Raw genomic sequence first — 16,098 nt, 5'->3', positions numbered from 1 at the left:
TCATGCTTAGTCACCTGCAACCAAATAACGGATGAAGAACATCCAAATGCCAACTCATAAAGCCCTGCTGGACAGCCTAACAAGTGCCACCCATAATGTGAAAAATATAAAAGAGGAGGAAACAAAAATCTCCCACACATTTTACAAATAGCCTGTGCAATACATACATGGTTAACAGCTTTGCTGATTTGTGGTTTTGGTTTGTATTTCAGGTTCGGTCTCTGTGACCAGAAAAATGGAATTGATCCCCGTGTCTGAAAAAGGAGAAGAAATAACAAACTGGAAAAAAGCAATGCTTGAGGAAGTATGTTCAATAGTTTTTTTTTTTCTCCACAACCCGCTGCAACCTTAGCTCTTCTTGCAGATTATGATATGTCTGTATAAATTAACTGTGTGTGTGTGTGTGTGTGTATATATATATATATATATATACACACATATGTATAGAGAGACACACACACCGATCAGCAATAAAATTATGACCACCTGCTTGATACTGTGTAGGTCTCCCCCTTTGCCGCCAAAACAGCCCTGACCCGTTGAGTCATGGCTGTGGTATCACCAAGACATCAGCAGCAGATCCTTTAAGTCTTGTAAGTTGTGAGGGGAAGCCTCCATGAATGCATCATGGTGCCATGTGTTCTCCAGGTAAGAAACACAAACAGACACACCCAGCCATCTACGTGATGTGAAAGAAAACGTGATTCATCAGACCAGGCCACTTTCTTCCATTGCTCCATGGTCCAGTTCTCATGCTCACGTGCCCACTGTAGGTGCTTTCGGCAGTGGACAGGGGGTCAGCATGGGCACCCTGACTGGTCTACAGCTATGCAGCCCCATACACAACAAACTGCAATACACCGACACCTTTCTATCAGACCTCTCTCAGCAATTTGAGCTACAGCAACTTCCGAAAAGTGATAAAGTACAACACAAGAACCTGATTGTATAAATGCATCCCAGGCTTAATCAATCTTGTAAGAATATTTTAAAATCAAAGACAGAAACAAAAACAATAGTGCAATATAATCCAAATAGATTATCGACTCAGAAGTATACCAGAAATTAAAAACTGATCGCACTAAAGAGTACAGTATTGTATTAAAAAGGTATTTGGAAAATGGAAAAACATGGACGTTTCTGTCAGATAATGAATATAAATATATTAATATAATTAATCCTATATGGCCTGTAATTTATTTTCTTCCGAAAATACACAAAAAAAAACCCCTGGGAGACCAATAGTTTTAGGTGTGAATTCTCTTTTCTCAAATTTGTCACAATATTTAGATCTTACTGTATATTATAAGACGAGGTTCTTCTTATATTCGAGATAGTCTTATAATCAGACTACTGGCTGCCCCCACTTGACACCAGGGAGTCTGGAGCATTGGGGGCAAGTCAAGGGATGTTTCGGTAAGATGGGGGGGGTAAGGCATATAACGGGGCAGAGTGGCATATAGGGGTATAAGGCATATGAGGGGGACACAGTGGCATATGGGGGTATAAGGCATATCTGGGGGGCAGAGTAGCAAGCCGTGGGGCAGATGCGCATTACTGTGTGACAGGTAGGAAACTAAAAGGAAATGCATTTTTTTTCAATCATAGTTTATTATTAAATATGAAAAAAAAGTTTATATGTGAATATTTACTAGTAAATCCTATAGTGTAGTCTTATATTCAGGCTTTTTTCCCCAAAATAATATTCAAATTTTGGGGGGGGGGTCGTATAATCGAGAAAATACGGTATTTTGCAACCTTATGTATGGTCTTTTAAATATGTCCTATTTAAAAGAAACAATAAGTATATTAAAAAATACTAGAAAAGGAGAAATGGGAAAAGGACTATATATTAGTATCTAGTGATAACATCATTAACCCTTCAGTCCCAAAGGTATTTGGTACCTCAATGTCAGTTCAGAGATTATTCTCTTTCCTGCGAATAGTGTACCCATGTAAACCATATATTGTTTTTTCAAGGAGAGATAGAGCTTTCTTTTGATACCATAGTTAGATAATTAGCTGACAATTTAGGGTGACATATTTAGTAAAAAGTAGCAAAAATTAGAAAAAATATATATATTTTCCCTCTGAATCCTCACAAACTTAGGTAAAGTGACGGAAAATCCCCTCCAAGTCTATCAATTCAGGTGTCTTGATTTCAGAAATACCTACTTTATATAAAATTTCCATACTTTCCCAGCACTTATAGGGAACATACAATTTTTACTAGAGCTGCAACAACTAATCGATAAAATTGATAATCGATAATGAAAATCGTTGCCACAAATTTCATTATCGATTAGTGTTTAGGGTTAATTTAGGGGCAGTTATGGTTGATGGGGTGTTTAGGGTTAATTTAGATGCAGTTATGGTTAATGGGGTCTTTAGGGTTAATTTAGGGGCAGTTATGGTTAATGGGGTCTTTAGGATTAACTTAATGCTGAGGACTGAGGGTTAATTTAATTTAATAACGTTAACTTAAGGTGCAGTTAGAGGTAAAGGGGGGGGCAAACTAAGGGGAATCTAAATCCTGGGGGGCAGTGAAGATTAATCCTGTATTTACCGTATTTGCTCGATAATAAGACAAGGTTTTTTTCAGAGCAAATGCTCTGAAAAATACCCCTCGTCTTATAATCGAGGTCGTCTTCTAATTAGACCTCAAAAAAATGTCTTCTGGGGCCAGGCTGCTTACCGGTGCTTTGGTCCCGAGCAGCGTCTCTTCTATTAGCAGCAGGAAGCTAGCAGAGCGTCACATAATTCTGCCTCCCCCTCCTTCCTCTGGGGGCGGGGCCAGAGAAGTTGCTCGCACAGCCTGGCCTCTGCAGAAGTCTGTGAGTGGGAGATCTGCAGTTCAGGTAAGGGGGTGGGGGGTTTGAGCGTGTGTGTGTGTATGTGTGATTAATGGAATGAATGAGTATTTAAATGTTTGTGAATGAGTGTGTGTGTGATAGCATGGATGTGTAAGGGGGGGTAGTAGCATGGCATAGGGAGGCTGTACTCAAACTCCTATCATCCCCAGGTTCCAGCATGTACTGGCTGCCTTGGCTTGATAGGAGTTTGATTGCTGTTAGCATTTATATACCTCCAGAAATGCCTTTTAACCCCCTATATGCCACTCTGGCATATAGGGGGTTAAAAGGCATATCATGGGGAAGAGTGGCAAATAAAGGGGTATTAAGGCATTTCTGGGGGCAGAGTGGCAACCTTGGGGGCAGATGTGCATAACTGGCAGGTTGGCAAATAAAAGGAAATAAAAAAATATGTATTTTTCTCAATCATAGCTTTTATTAAATATGAAAAAAATGTTTACATGAATTAATATTTACTAGTAAAACTTTTTTCCTATAGGGTCGTCTTCTATTCAGGCTTTTTGTTTTTTTCCTAAATTAATATTTAGATTTTGGGGGGTCGTCTTATAATCAGGGTCATCTTATAATCGAGCAAATACGGTATTTATAAATTTATTGTGTCAGTGTGCTGCGAAAGAGTCTGTGAATCTATGAGGGCACTATGGGATATCTGGGGGGTATAAGGCATATCTGGGGAGGATGGAGTGACATATCTGGGGGTATAAGGCATACTGGAGTATAAGGCATATCAGGGGGCACGGGGCATATCAAGGTATATAAGGCATATGTGGGGAGGGCACTGTGGCATATCTGGGGGGCAGTGTGGCATTTGTGAAAGGCAGTGTGGCATATATGGGGGTATGTGACATCTGGGAGGTAGTGCATATCTGGGGGGGGCAGGTTGGGAAATAAAAAACAAAAAATGCATTTTTATCAAAGTTTTTTTTATCCTGCCGTTTGTTTTTAACATGCAGTTATTTTAAATAAATGAAAAATGTACATTTATTTTTTATCCGATTAATCGAAAAAATATGAAAATAATCGTTAGTTGCAGCCCTAATTTTTACATTAGGTATGATGGGATTGCAACCAAAAATACCCACAAAAGTATATATTTCTGTAAAGCAGACAACCTAGATTATCATATCAGGGGTATTAAGGCACTCTTCACTGTCACCAATCACTGTCTTAGGTGGCATGTCGATATAGGCAAGTCAGCAACACCGATTATGCTTAGGAAACAATTGCTGATCGCTTCCTAAGCTTTGTTTTAGCTGCGATCGGTGGCTTTGCAGCATTCAGATACCATTTTTTTCGGGGGAGGACGATGCAGGTATTTACCAGCACCCTGTACGTGTAAGGAGTGCTGGTCCTCACAGACGTGCATAGAGATCACAGCGCCTGTGCCTCATCGGAGGACAGGATATCCCCTGCAGGGGATATCCTGTCCTCCGATGAACTTCTGGGTTACGTCAGCAGTGACGCAACCCCGAAGGAAATGCCCGATTGTGCAGTTTAAAATGTAACAGCTTTCCGGCTTTCATGCGATTGCCGGCTTTTGCTGTCAGTGGGGAGTCCAGACTGTCAAACGACAGCCTGATCTCCCGTGCAGTGGCAGGGATGTGTCCCTGACGCTGCAAGAAGGGCTGGACGTACCGGTACATCCATAGGGGTTTCTTAAGAGGCGCTTTTTGGACGTCGGGGTACGTCCATAGGGGATTAAAGGGGTTAAGGCTGGGATGCATTTATACAATCAGGTTCTGTGTTGATTTGCACTGAGCACACTATCACTTTTTGGAAGTTTGCTGTGTACCGTTTACTGTACTGTGGAAAGAGAACCCACATTGACAAGGTGCAGCTGGTGCCGTGGGCAGGCGATGGGAAGGTCACTTTTTTTGAGCTATTGGATTTGACCACATGGGCGAGCCTTAGCTCCCCACGGGCATCAGCAACAATTTAGCCCTTGTCATTTTTCCTGCTTCTAACACATCAACTTTGAGGAGGGAATGTATAATACATCCCACCCAATGACAGGTACCATGTTGAAAAGATTATCAAGTGTTATTTTCTTCACCTGTCAGTGGTCAATGTTATGACTGATCAGAAATATATATATATATATATATATATATATATATATATATATATATATATATATAAATATAAAACACATACTCACTGTCCACTTTATTAGGTACCATTGCATCAATTGCTTGTTAACACAAATAGCTAATCAGCCAATCACATGGCAGAAACACAATGCATTTAGGCATGTAGAGATGGTCAAGACAACTTGCTGAAGTTCAAACCGAGCATCAGAATGGGGTAGAAAGGGGATTTAAGTGACTTTGAACACGGCATAGTTGTGCCAGACAGGCTGGTCTGAGTATTTCAGAAACTGCTCATCTACCGGGATTTTCACACACAACCAGCTCTAGGGTTTAAAGAGAATAGTCCGAAAAAGAAAAAATATCCAGTGAGAGGCAGTTGTGTGGACGAAAATGCCTTGTTGATGTCAGAGTAGAATGGGCAGACTGGTTCGAGATGACAGAAAGGCAACAGTAACTCAAATAACCACTCGTTACTACCAAGGTATGCAGAATACCATCTCTGAATGGACAACACGTCGAACCTTGAAGCAGATGCGCTACAGCAGCAGAAAACCACACTGGGTGCCACTCCTGTCAGCAAAGAACAGGAAGGTGAGGCTACAATTCGCGAAGGCTCACCAAAATTGCACAACGGAAGACTGGACGAACGTTGCCTGGTCTGATGAGTCTCTATTCCAGCTGCGACATTCACATGGCAGGGTCAGTCTTTTGCATACACAACATGAAAGCATAGATCCATCCTGCCTTGTATTAACACTTCAGGCTGGTGGTGGTGGTGTAATGGGACATTTTCTTGGCACACTTTGTGCCCCTTAGTACCAACTGAGCATCATTTAAACAGCCTTCCTGAGTATTGTTGCTGACCATGTCCATCCCTTTATGACCACTGTGTACCCATCTTCTGATGGCTACTTCCAGCAGGATAATGCACCATGTCACAAAGCTCACATCATCTCAAACTGCTTTCTTGAACATGACAATGAGTTCACTGTACTCTAATGGCCTACACAGTCACCAGATCTAACTCCAATAGAGCACCTTTGGGATGTAGTGAACAGGAGATTCACATCATGGATATGCAGCCGACAAAACCGCAGCAACTGCGTGATGCTATCATGTCCAGCACCTTGTAGAAAGTATGCCACCAAGAATGAAGGCAGTTCTGAAGGCAAAAGGGAGTCCAACCCAGTACTAGCAAGGTGTACCTAAGAAAGTGGACACACACTACTACAATTGTAACAATAACAGAACTACTTACAAGACCAATACTCAATATAAGCAACCTTTACATTTACTGTTTGCACACAAATGTTTTGAGGAAATTTTGACTGCTTCAGTGCATCGAGAACTTGCCACTGATACATAAATATAGAATGTATGTTACTTACCAAGTATTTTCAATATTATTTTAATGACCTCATTAAAATGTGATGGTTTCATCAATGTTATTCAATATATCACTGTGGTAACTACTGCAGCATTAGAAATATAATTCTACTACTGTTGAATGCCCAAACACATCACAGAAGTAATAAAAAGAAAAAACGTTTGTGTACTCTATATTTTGCAAAATGTATAAAGGTATATGCGATGTTTGATTAATTGGTAATTGAATAATAATGAACATAATAGCCAAAATGACTTAAACTTCATAAAAAAAGGAATAGCATGGTGCATGCCCTCCTGCATGTTCATTGGTCATACCATAGTCTTCATTAAATTAGACTATAACTTCATCTCATATTTCTCCAGTTCTTGAAAACATATAATCACAGAAATAGCAAACCCAATGACCATCTTTTTTTCATATTATCCTTAAAGAATACATGAAGGACTGGTATACCTGAACAAAAGCAGCTTTATTTCCACTACAATGAATAATTTGTTCAGTCTCAACAAAGTTTGCTGCATGGCCTTCTGAATCAATACCTAAAACCGAATGACAAAAAAAAAACAAAAAAAAAACACAAAACAAAAGGAAACTCAATTATATACATATAAAAATAAATGCATAAACTGAAGCAAGAAAATATTTTCAAACAATTGAATTTAGATATGGGTCACATGTGGAACAATAAATGGGTGTATTCACTTAACTGGTTTTTAACTTCACTATCCATTATGGAACACTGGTAAGTTTCTCCAGCGAGAGGGACTGAGCTGGCCCTGAGTAATGCATTGCTGAATGGGTGAGGAGAGGGGGGGGGTGAGGATGCATTGTTCCATGTAGACTAGGCTTGTACCAGCGGGATGAAGATATAGGGCAACATGTATACCCCCATATCCTTGCTTTTTACAGTGCTAACCATGAGAGATCCACAATGTGTTTACCATACAATTGAGTGTAAATAAATACATCAAATACATGTATATGCAAGATAAAATTCTTTGACACTAAATTGGCTCCCCTATGTGCTTTTGCTAATGACATACCACATGATCACATATATCAATGACATGGTGATTACAACGAGGGCTATCAGGGGAACTGTTTTGAGTTGTAGTTGTACAAGCTTATAACTCATGGCTCTTTTGATAAGGGCTCCCTGTTGAATCAACCCCCCTTATTACGACATTGACAGCACACAACATCACTGCAGGTGAACCTTCTGGTAGTTCTCAAAATACTTCTTAAGGTGTAACTGAATGAACAAATCTATTTCTGGGTCTGAAATGGGTAATTCATTCAACTTTCATTGAGTAGCGAAGAAGGCCAGTCACTGCCATCTTATTCCGCAGTAAGTGGCTCACCACTATCTTGCTTTGATTACTTTTTCACCTGACACAGGGTAAAGAAATGTGCCGACTATTCTTGAGACTACTTAGATTGCTCCAATGCCATCCTTTTGCTGGTTTGCTGGTAAGTCTCCAGCTTTCTCCTTCAAAGGCAGCCAAGTGACCAATGCAAAGCTACCTTACAGCCCCCTATATTAGCGCAGATCAGCTGAAACACGTCTATCTATGATGTCAACTTGACCACAAGTTAACTGGATTTCTTTTTTTAATGAAGTTTAACCACAAATATCTTTGGGGGGCATATACCAGACCTTTGTGCTGAATTTGTTGGCAATCTGTCCAAAAGGTTGTGGCTGAAAGTTTTATGTATTATCTCAACAGGAATCCAAAATTCAAAACAATTCAAGAAACATTATTAGAACCTTTGTTCAAAATTATTTATCATCCATCTCAGCTCATTAGAATACTCCTTTGTCTCTTTTGCCCTTCCTTTTGTTTTAATAACCCATAACTTGTTTTAGAACGTATGCTAATGAGCATGGCCTTCGTAAGACCATTTTTTTTATAAGGACTTTTTATAAAATCTCCATTCGGCTAGACGCTAGGCTTACAGGCAGGGTCTTCAACTACTTTTACGTATATTTTTTTTTCTTTTTTCTTGTAATTTTGTATTAAAATAGTATTACATAATCTTGCACCAGTGTCACTCTTCATACAATCTACTTGGTATAAAATAAAACAATTTAATGTGTGTCTGCTAAACTGTACCTCTTACATAATACCTTACACCTGCTCGAAAGCAACTCCTTCTCGATATTAGGGCCCAATCAAAGTACTTTCCGTTAATAGAACATGAGTGAATTGCAATAACTGGCAACACAGATAAGGATTATATGACAATTTAGTAATATAAAACATGTTTGCTAAAGCACTGAAATATCTACTTTATGCTAATGATAAGTCCAATAAATTAAATCTTTACAAACTAGATATTTTATTATATGACTACATGTTCATCTTCAAAGCAAATATGACAACCACGATTAAACATTTTACATATTTCATTTTACAATTAAAGGATCATATAATTTGATGACAGATAAAAGCCTTTTGATCATTCTAGCCTACCTATTTTTTTCCAAGCAGTGTGACCTCAAATATTACATGGTCTTTGGACTCAGTCTTATGTTCAGGATAGTCTTATAGCTGTTTATGCTAGAAATAAACCCAATCTCAAACCCAGTCTCTAATGTTAGACAAGATCCCCTTGTCCTAGCTTTTCTACACATTTGAAAAATCCTTCCCTCCTTGACATATGTCGCTCTTGTCCAAGGTTACAGATATACTTTAATTTGGTTATACAATCCTTAATATAAATCATAAATAATTAGCAGATCTTTATTTATTCAGTAAAGCTGGCATCTCATTCTGCTAAAGAGATCCCTGGAAAATTTCTCCTACAAGGACTATATAATATACTGTTTAACTGGTAAGGTAACTTGCCAAGAAACAATGCATAGTAGAGCCCAGCGCAGGACTGCTTTTTTAATCCCGCTCCCGCCATGTGGGTGTTCCGCTCCCACCACATTTGTGGACAATCACGCCCGCCTCCTTACCTGATTTCCCGCGCAGTCCCGCAAGGCTGCCCTCGAGTTGTTCCCTCACAGCATCTCTTTTCTTGCTCTGCCCAGGAACAAGGCGGGGTCACAGGAAGTGACGTCACATCACGTGACTCCGTTTTGTTAGGAGATAGGAGACACTGTAATGGAGCAGTGAGAAAGCAGCCTTGCGGGACTGCGCGGGATTACCGGGACCCGCAGGTACAGTGCCTGACCGCCCACTCCCGCCCGCAGCCCCAGCAAGACCGCCCGCAAGACCCGCCTCCCAATGCAGTCCTCTAATGCATAATACCACATCAACTCGGCACCTCTTAAGGGAGGGCTGTTGATAATTCAAAGATTTAAAACTCAACTTTATTTGTAAAAATCCCTCTTCTCTGGATCCTCACCAAAATTCTGGAGAGGAGGACTCTTCCTAAACAAAACTTGCTATCCTACTCGAATTTCCATGATCTTGTCTGCTGCGTTTAGGACTCCACAATTTCCAGGCTTGGTCTCTCAGTCGCCAGTAGGTAACATTAATATTTTATGTGCATTCGTTTACATATTTCAATGCTTAACTATAGCAATATTTTTCTAATTTAATCAATTTCTTAGCTGGCTGTTCTATCGTGCTGCAGTTATTTTTGTCGCTAACAAAAAAGCATTTATCTCCACAACCTAAATATTACAGTTTGTAGATGAGTTCACAAAAATGCCTTAATTATCTAATTGATATCTAGAAAAGCAATATTTCCTGCCCCGCTTTGTATATATTTTGGCAACTAAAGTAAATGTTAGCTTTATTAGATTTTGACCTTACAAATTCAAAAATCATTTATTTTTAACATGGTTTAGCTTAACTTATCCACCACTGGATCAAAGTCTCCAAGACTACAATCAAACGTCACCTACCTCACTGCAAGATGTTTTGAAGCGTTTCAAAAAGAAAAAAACTCAACCGTCTTCAGTTTGCCAGACACTGCGGGAACTTCAAATGGGATAAGGTACCATGGTCACACAATAGAGCTTTTTGGCAATAAACACCAGAGGCAGGTTTGGCACACACAGAGCCATATGGAAAAGTACATCATGCCCACAGTTAAATATGGTGGTGGCTATGTAATGTTTTCGGGCTGTTTTTCCACCAGAGGACCTGGACAGTTTGTGAGAGTCCATAATACCATGTATCCTATCAAATATCAACAGATAATTAATGGACACCTGGATGCCTTTGCCAGAAAGCTTAAAATGACCTAAAAATCTAAGTACTCTGACTTGAACATCATAGAAAACCTGTGGGGTGAATTGAAGAGGAGTCCACCAGTGTTGACCTTGAAATTCAAAAGATATGGAGAGATTCTTCCTTTGGACAACAGGTATCTTCCTTTGGCTTCCAGTACCACCTATATGCAGACAACATCCTAATCTATATTTCCTCTACTGACCTTTCACCCTCCCTGCTGACTCGCCGACAATTGCATCATGGATGGCATCCCACTACCTAAAGCTCAACATCTCCAAGACTGAGTTTATGGTAATCCCACCATCCACTCTGTCCATAATTCCCGACATATTTCTTACTGTTGACAACTCCATTATCTGACAGACCATGTCCACTGCCTTGGTGTCACAGTTGACTCTCTCCTTCATCCCTCACATCCAGCTCCTCACTAAAGCCTGCCACCTTCACCTGAACAAAATCTCCTGAATTTGCCCATTCTTCACACAAAAAACAACAAAAATATTAATCCCTTGTGATATCCCATCCGCACCATTGCAACGCTCTACTAACTGGTCTCCCCTTCTCCAGGCTTCCAGCGCTCCAATCCATCCTCAACACTGTAGCTATGTTAATCTTTCTCTGTCACCCCTCTGTTGAATTCCTTCCCTGTTTTGTCTCCATTGTATGCAACTTTCAAAAGCTCTCTGGAAACCCACCTTTTTTCTAGAAAAATACAAGCTTTCCTAACACTCCCACCCATCATCCTAATCAGGCCATCATCCTAATTAGGCCATCTGAACAATCAACAACCTCAGAAGATAATTTCAATTTATTCCCATCCAATCAGTCCTCTCCTTTCATTTAACTTCTCCCTCTTCCCCTGAATAGATTGTGACCTCTTCTCTCTTTGTACCAGTTTCGTATTGTGTGTGACTTTAAATTATCCCACTAATTGTAACAGCACTACAGAATCGGCTGGCACTTAATAAATAAATCTCATGAAGAATGGTCTCAGATCCCTTCCATGTATTTTCCAATCTCATTAGGCATTATAGGAGAAGACTCAGAATGGTTATCTTGGCAAAGGGGGGTAGCACAAAGTGTTGAATAAGAGGGTGCCACATATGCATTTATTTTCTTTTCATTAACCTGTGCAGTGTTTGCAATTGTTTGATATCCACGAGAACAGAGTATTTTTGGAGAAAAGATGAAAACAATAGACAATTTTTCACAGCCTTCTTTGTTCACATTTTACAAGGGTGCCAATATTAGTGGAGGGCACTGTAACCGTTTACAGATTAGAACATATTTATACCAAGGGCAGTAGTCATTTTAGCTACTTATTCTCTGGATCTACATGATTATCCCTCCCAGTTAAAATATTACTCCCTTTTGCCAAGTTTCATTTTTGTTGGTTGGTTAAGACAGACCTGCACAGAATGCACATCACCTGACTCTGGCCCCTTCCTTCTTCCGCTGGGGGCGGGGCTAGAGAAGTTGCTCGTACAGCTGGGACCCTGCAATTTCGGTGTGTTAACCACACTTTTATTAAAAGTAAGTAACATACCAAAATTGGACAGAAAAAACAATAACACTACTAATATATATGTGATTAACAGCAATCACACTCCTATCATGCCAAGTCAGCCAGTACATGCTGGAATCTAGGTATGCCTTGGCATGATAGGAGTGTGATTGCTGTTAATCATATATATATTAATGTTGATTTTGTCTAATTTTGGTGTGTTACTTTTAATAAAAGTGTGGCTATTTTATGTTTATTTTTTTTTTTAAGGTTGGGGTCATTTTTGGTTTCGGCCAAGTGAATCCTGAAATTTCGGTTTCGGTCCCCAATTTTCATTTCAGTGCATGTTTACAAATTACATATGTCTATTCTGCCAGAGATCTTTTGTTCCGAGATATAGTATCTTTTGCTTTCAATATAAATAAAAAGAAAGAGCACAGCTATACGTAGACACAAAATGTAAAACATAAATTGACAGTTTTTAGCATTTTATTCCTCTTTAAATAAGCACAAAATCAAAAGGATACATCCATGAATTACTGGGATTGCAAATTTCTGAATCTGCAAAACAAAAAATGTTTTTCTAATTAACATTCTCTAGTGTACAATTATACAAGAAAATACATATTTAGATTTTTAACTTCAGCTTGTATTTAATGCATATTAAAATAAAGATTACAAATGCGCTAAATATTTTATTGTTATATATGTGTTTTCCACTCCATGTAGGAAGGGCTGCAAAAGTTGATGCACAGCCTATTCCTTTAGGATAGCCCTTATTACAGAGTACACCGTGCATACTCATGGCAGCAAGCAATGGGGAAAAATTAGTTAAAGTAAAACTTGTTTTACAAAATATACATTTTATAGGGAGGTAACAATACAGCTTCCATATGAAAAAGCAATACATTGAAGAGATGACCATGGCTATCCAAGTTGAGCGAGTAGAATCATGACAGAGACATGACAAGTTTTTGGACAATATCATTCTTAAGGGGCTCAAGTTCGGCATAAGAATGATAAGCACTCTACTAGACTTGATGGTTAGATTCCAGTCCGATAGGACAGTTTGCACACTCGTAATAAAAATAAATATCAGTTCCTATGCCTCACTGTCTGCTGATTTAGGCCACCTCTGTCTAGTGGTGTATTATAGATGGGCCTTGACATAAGTGTAACCTCACACTTTTAAAACAGGCTGTTAAGTTTATAGTTACAGATCTTGGCTCGGAACCCAAAGCACAAGGAGTAAAATACTTGCTATCAACAGTACACACAAGAGAGGGCCGGATAGGAACAGAACATTAAGTGGGTAGTCAAGAGCACCAGTGCGGATAGAGAGGTCCAAGCCGAGGGTCAGGGAACCAGAGGTCAGCATAAATGTAGTCCAAGCCAAGGGCCAGGAAACCAGAGGTCAGGATTAACGTAGTCCAAGCCAAGGGACAGGGAACCAGGTCAGAATAAATAATCAGAAAGGACACTGAAATGCTTAAGTCTCAAAGGAGCACAGTACAACTGAGAATCAAGCAAAGTTGATTTGAGGACTTTATAGGGCAATCGACCCCCGCCCCCATGACGACATCATCGTGCTGTACCCTGTCAGTATTGATGACACAGTTAGCCTTATAAATATTCATAAGATGCTGGCTTCCGCGTATCCACATGGAAGCTGTGCAAGGAAACCACACTGATCGTGTCGGCATGCCCTTCCTGCGGCAAAGAGGAGGAGGAAGTCCTGGATTTCTAGTAAGCGTCTGACAGGACCTCCCCCTAATGAGCAACCTCCAGGTGCCACAAGAACCAAGTTACTAAGGATGAAATGCCGTAGATCAGGCAGGTAAAATGTGGTGGTTGCAGCAAAACAACGTCCAAAAATTAGATTTAAACTGTACTCAATTAGAAATAATGGCGTGAGGTAAACCATGTAAGCGAAAAATAGCAGACAGGAACAGAGTTGTAGTGGTAACCGGTGAAGGTAATCCAATAGTGGGAATAAAACGGGCCATTTTAGTGAATCGATCCACTACGCCCAAGATAGTGTTTCTGTGATGGAGGCACATCCACAATGAAATCCATGGAAATGTCAGACCAAAGGAAATGTTGAAAAGTAGCGAGGCGCTACAAAGTCCGAATGCCACTACAGCGTCTGCGGAATGCAGTTTTCAATTTATCACCCTTGCGAAGCCATGCTAAATGCTACAGAGATCTATCTTTGTGAATATGGTAGCAGTTTTCAATCAATCGAATAGTTCAGGTACCAGTGGCAGAGTATCTATTATTTACCGTGATTTTGTTAAGCTCTCTGTAGTCAAAACATAGGAGATGTAACTGTCGAAACTGATTTTACATAGTTACATAGGCTGAAAAAAGACATGCGCCCATCAAGTTCAGCCTTTCCTATATCTGTTAATTTGTTGCTGTTGATCCAAAAGAAGGCAAAAAACCCCGGCTTCGCTCTTTCCAATTTTGCACTAACCAGGGAAAAAAATTCCTTCTTGACCCCAAAATGGCAGTCAGATTTCTCCTTGGATCAATAAGCTGTTTCCCCATAATTAAAGATTATATCCCCGAACATTATGTTTTTCCAGGTATCCATCCAGTTGCAGTTTAAACGTCTGTACAGACTCTGATAAAACTACCTCTGCAGGCAGAGAATTCCACATCCTTATTGTCCTTACTGTAAAAAACCCTTTCCTCTGCTTTAGTCTAAATCTCCTTTCTTCCAGTCTAAATGCATGACCACGTGTCCTATGCATAGTCCTGTTTATGAACAGATTTCCACACAATGGTTTGTATTGCCCCAGAATATATTTATATAACGTTATCATATCCCCTCTGAGGCGACGTTTTTCTAAACTAAACAGATTTAAATTAGTTAACCTTTCTTCATAACTATAGTGCTCCATTCCTTTTATTAATTTTGTAGCCCGCCTCTGCACCCTTTCTAGTGCTATGATATCCTTCTTTAGAAAAGGTGCCCAAAATTGCACAGCATACTCAAGGTGCGGCCTTACCATTGATTTATACAGAGGCAAAATTATATCTTTATTCCGCGACTTGATGCCCCTTTTTATACACGACAATACCTTACTGGCCTTAGCAACCGCAGACTGACACTGCACATTGTTGCCTAGTTTGTTGTCTATAACAATTCCCAAATCCTTCTCATTTGTCATTACCCCTAATTCACTACCGTTTAGGGTGTAGGTTGCTTGTGCATTCGCTACCCCGAAGTGCATAACTTTACATTTATCTACATTGAATTTCATCTGCCATTTGAGTGCCCAGTCCCCCAGTCTATTTAGATCCCTCTGCAGCACAGTAATATCCTGCTCGCCCTGTATAACTTTACCTAGTTTTGTGTCATCTGCAAACACAGAAATATGACTTTCAATGCCTACTGCCAGGTCATTTATAAATATGTTGAATAAAATTGGTCCCAGAACAGAACCCTGAGGGACACCACTTACCACTTTTGACCAGCTTGAAAATTTACCATTTATAACAACTCTCTGTTCTCTACCTCTAAGCCAATTAGGGCTGCAACTAACGATTATTTTAATAATCGATTAGTTGGCCGATTATTTTGTCGATTAATCGATTAATCGGATAAAAAATACATTATTTTAAATTGAAGAAAAATTGCAATAAAAAACGTACAATTTACACTTTCATCTCTTTATTGCAATGGCCTCTCTCTATTCACCTTCTTATTTTACTGACATAATAATAAAAGCTACAAGAACCCAAACACAGTGCTTCTCAAACTAGGTTTTAATACAAAGTTATTAGTAAATATTAATTCATATGTTAACTATTTTTCATATTTAATAAAAACTGAGAAAAAAGCCTTGTTTAAATTTTTTTATTTACCAAACTGCCCCCAGTTATGCACATCTGACCCCCATCTTGCCACTCTGCCCCATATATGCCTTATACCTCTTATATGCCAGATTCCACTGTGCCCCTGATATGCCACTGTGCCCCTGATATGCCTTATACTCCTTATATGCCAGTGATATGCAACTGAGCCCCCTGATATACCTTTTAC

At 39.5% G+C, this 16,098-nt stretch overlaps 1 protein-coding gene across 1 annotated transcript in view; it reads right to left on the bottom strand.

Annotated features, from left to right (window-relative positions):
• Window positions 1-16,098, bottom strand: part of SACM1L (SAC1 like phosphatidylinositide phosphatase) — a 180,997-nt gene that overhangs the window by 126,309 nt on the left and 38,590 nt on the right. The window contains exons 7-10 of the mRNA XM_053467324.1: window positions 12,575-12,608; window positions 8,468-8,569; window positions 6,807-6,892; window positions 168-254 (exon numbers count right to left, since the gene is read on the bottom strand). Of these exons, the coding sequence (XP_053323299.1) occupies window positions 168-254; window positions 6,807-6,892; window positions 8,468-8,569; window positions 12,575-12,608 (309 nt within the window). The remainder of the gene's footprint in view (window positions 1-167; window positions 255-6,806; window positions 6,893-8,467; window positions 8,570-12,574; window positions 12,609-16,098) is intronic.

The sequence above is a fragment of the Spea bombifrons genome, chromosome 5 (genome assembly GCF_027358695.1).
Source record: "Spea bombifrons isolate aSpeBom1 chromosome 5, aSpeBom1.2.pri, whole genome shotgun sequence".
NCBI classification, from domain to species: Eukaryota; Metazoa; Chordata; class Amphibia; order Anura; family Pelobatidae; genus Spea; species Spea bombifrons.
Note: the sequence above shows the minus strand (reverse complement) of the source record. Positions and strands in the feature narration are given on the sequence as shown.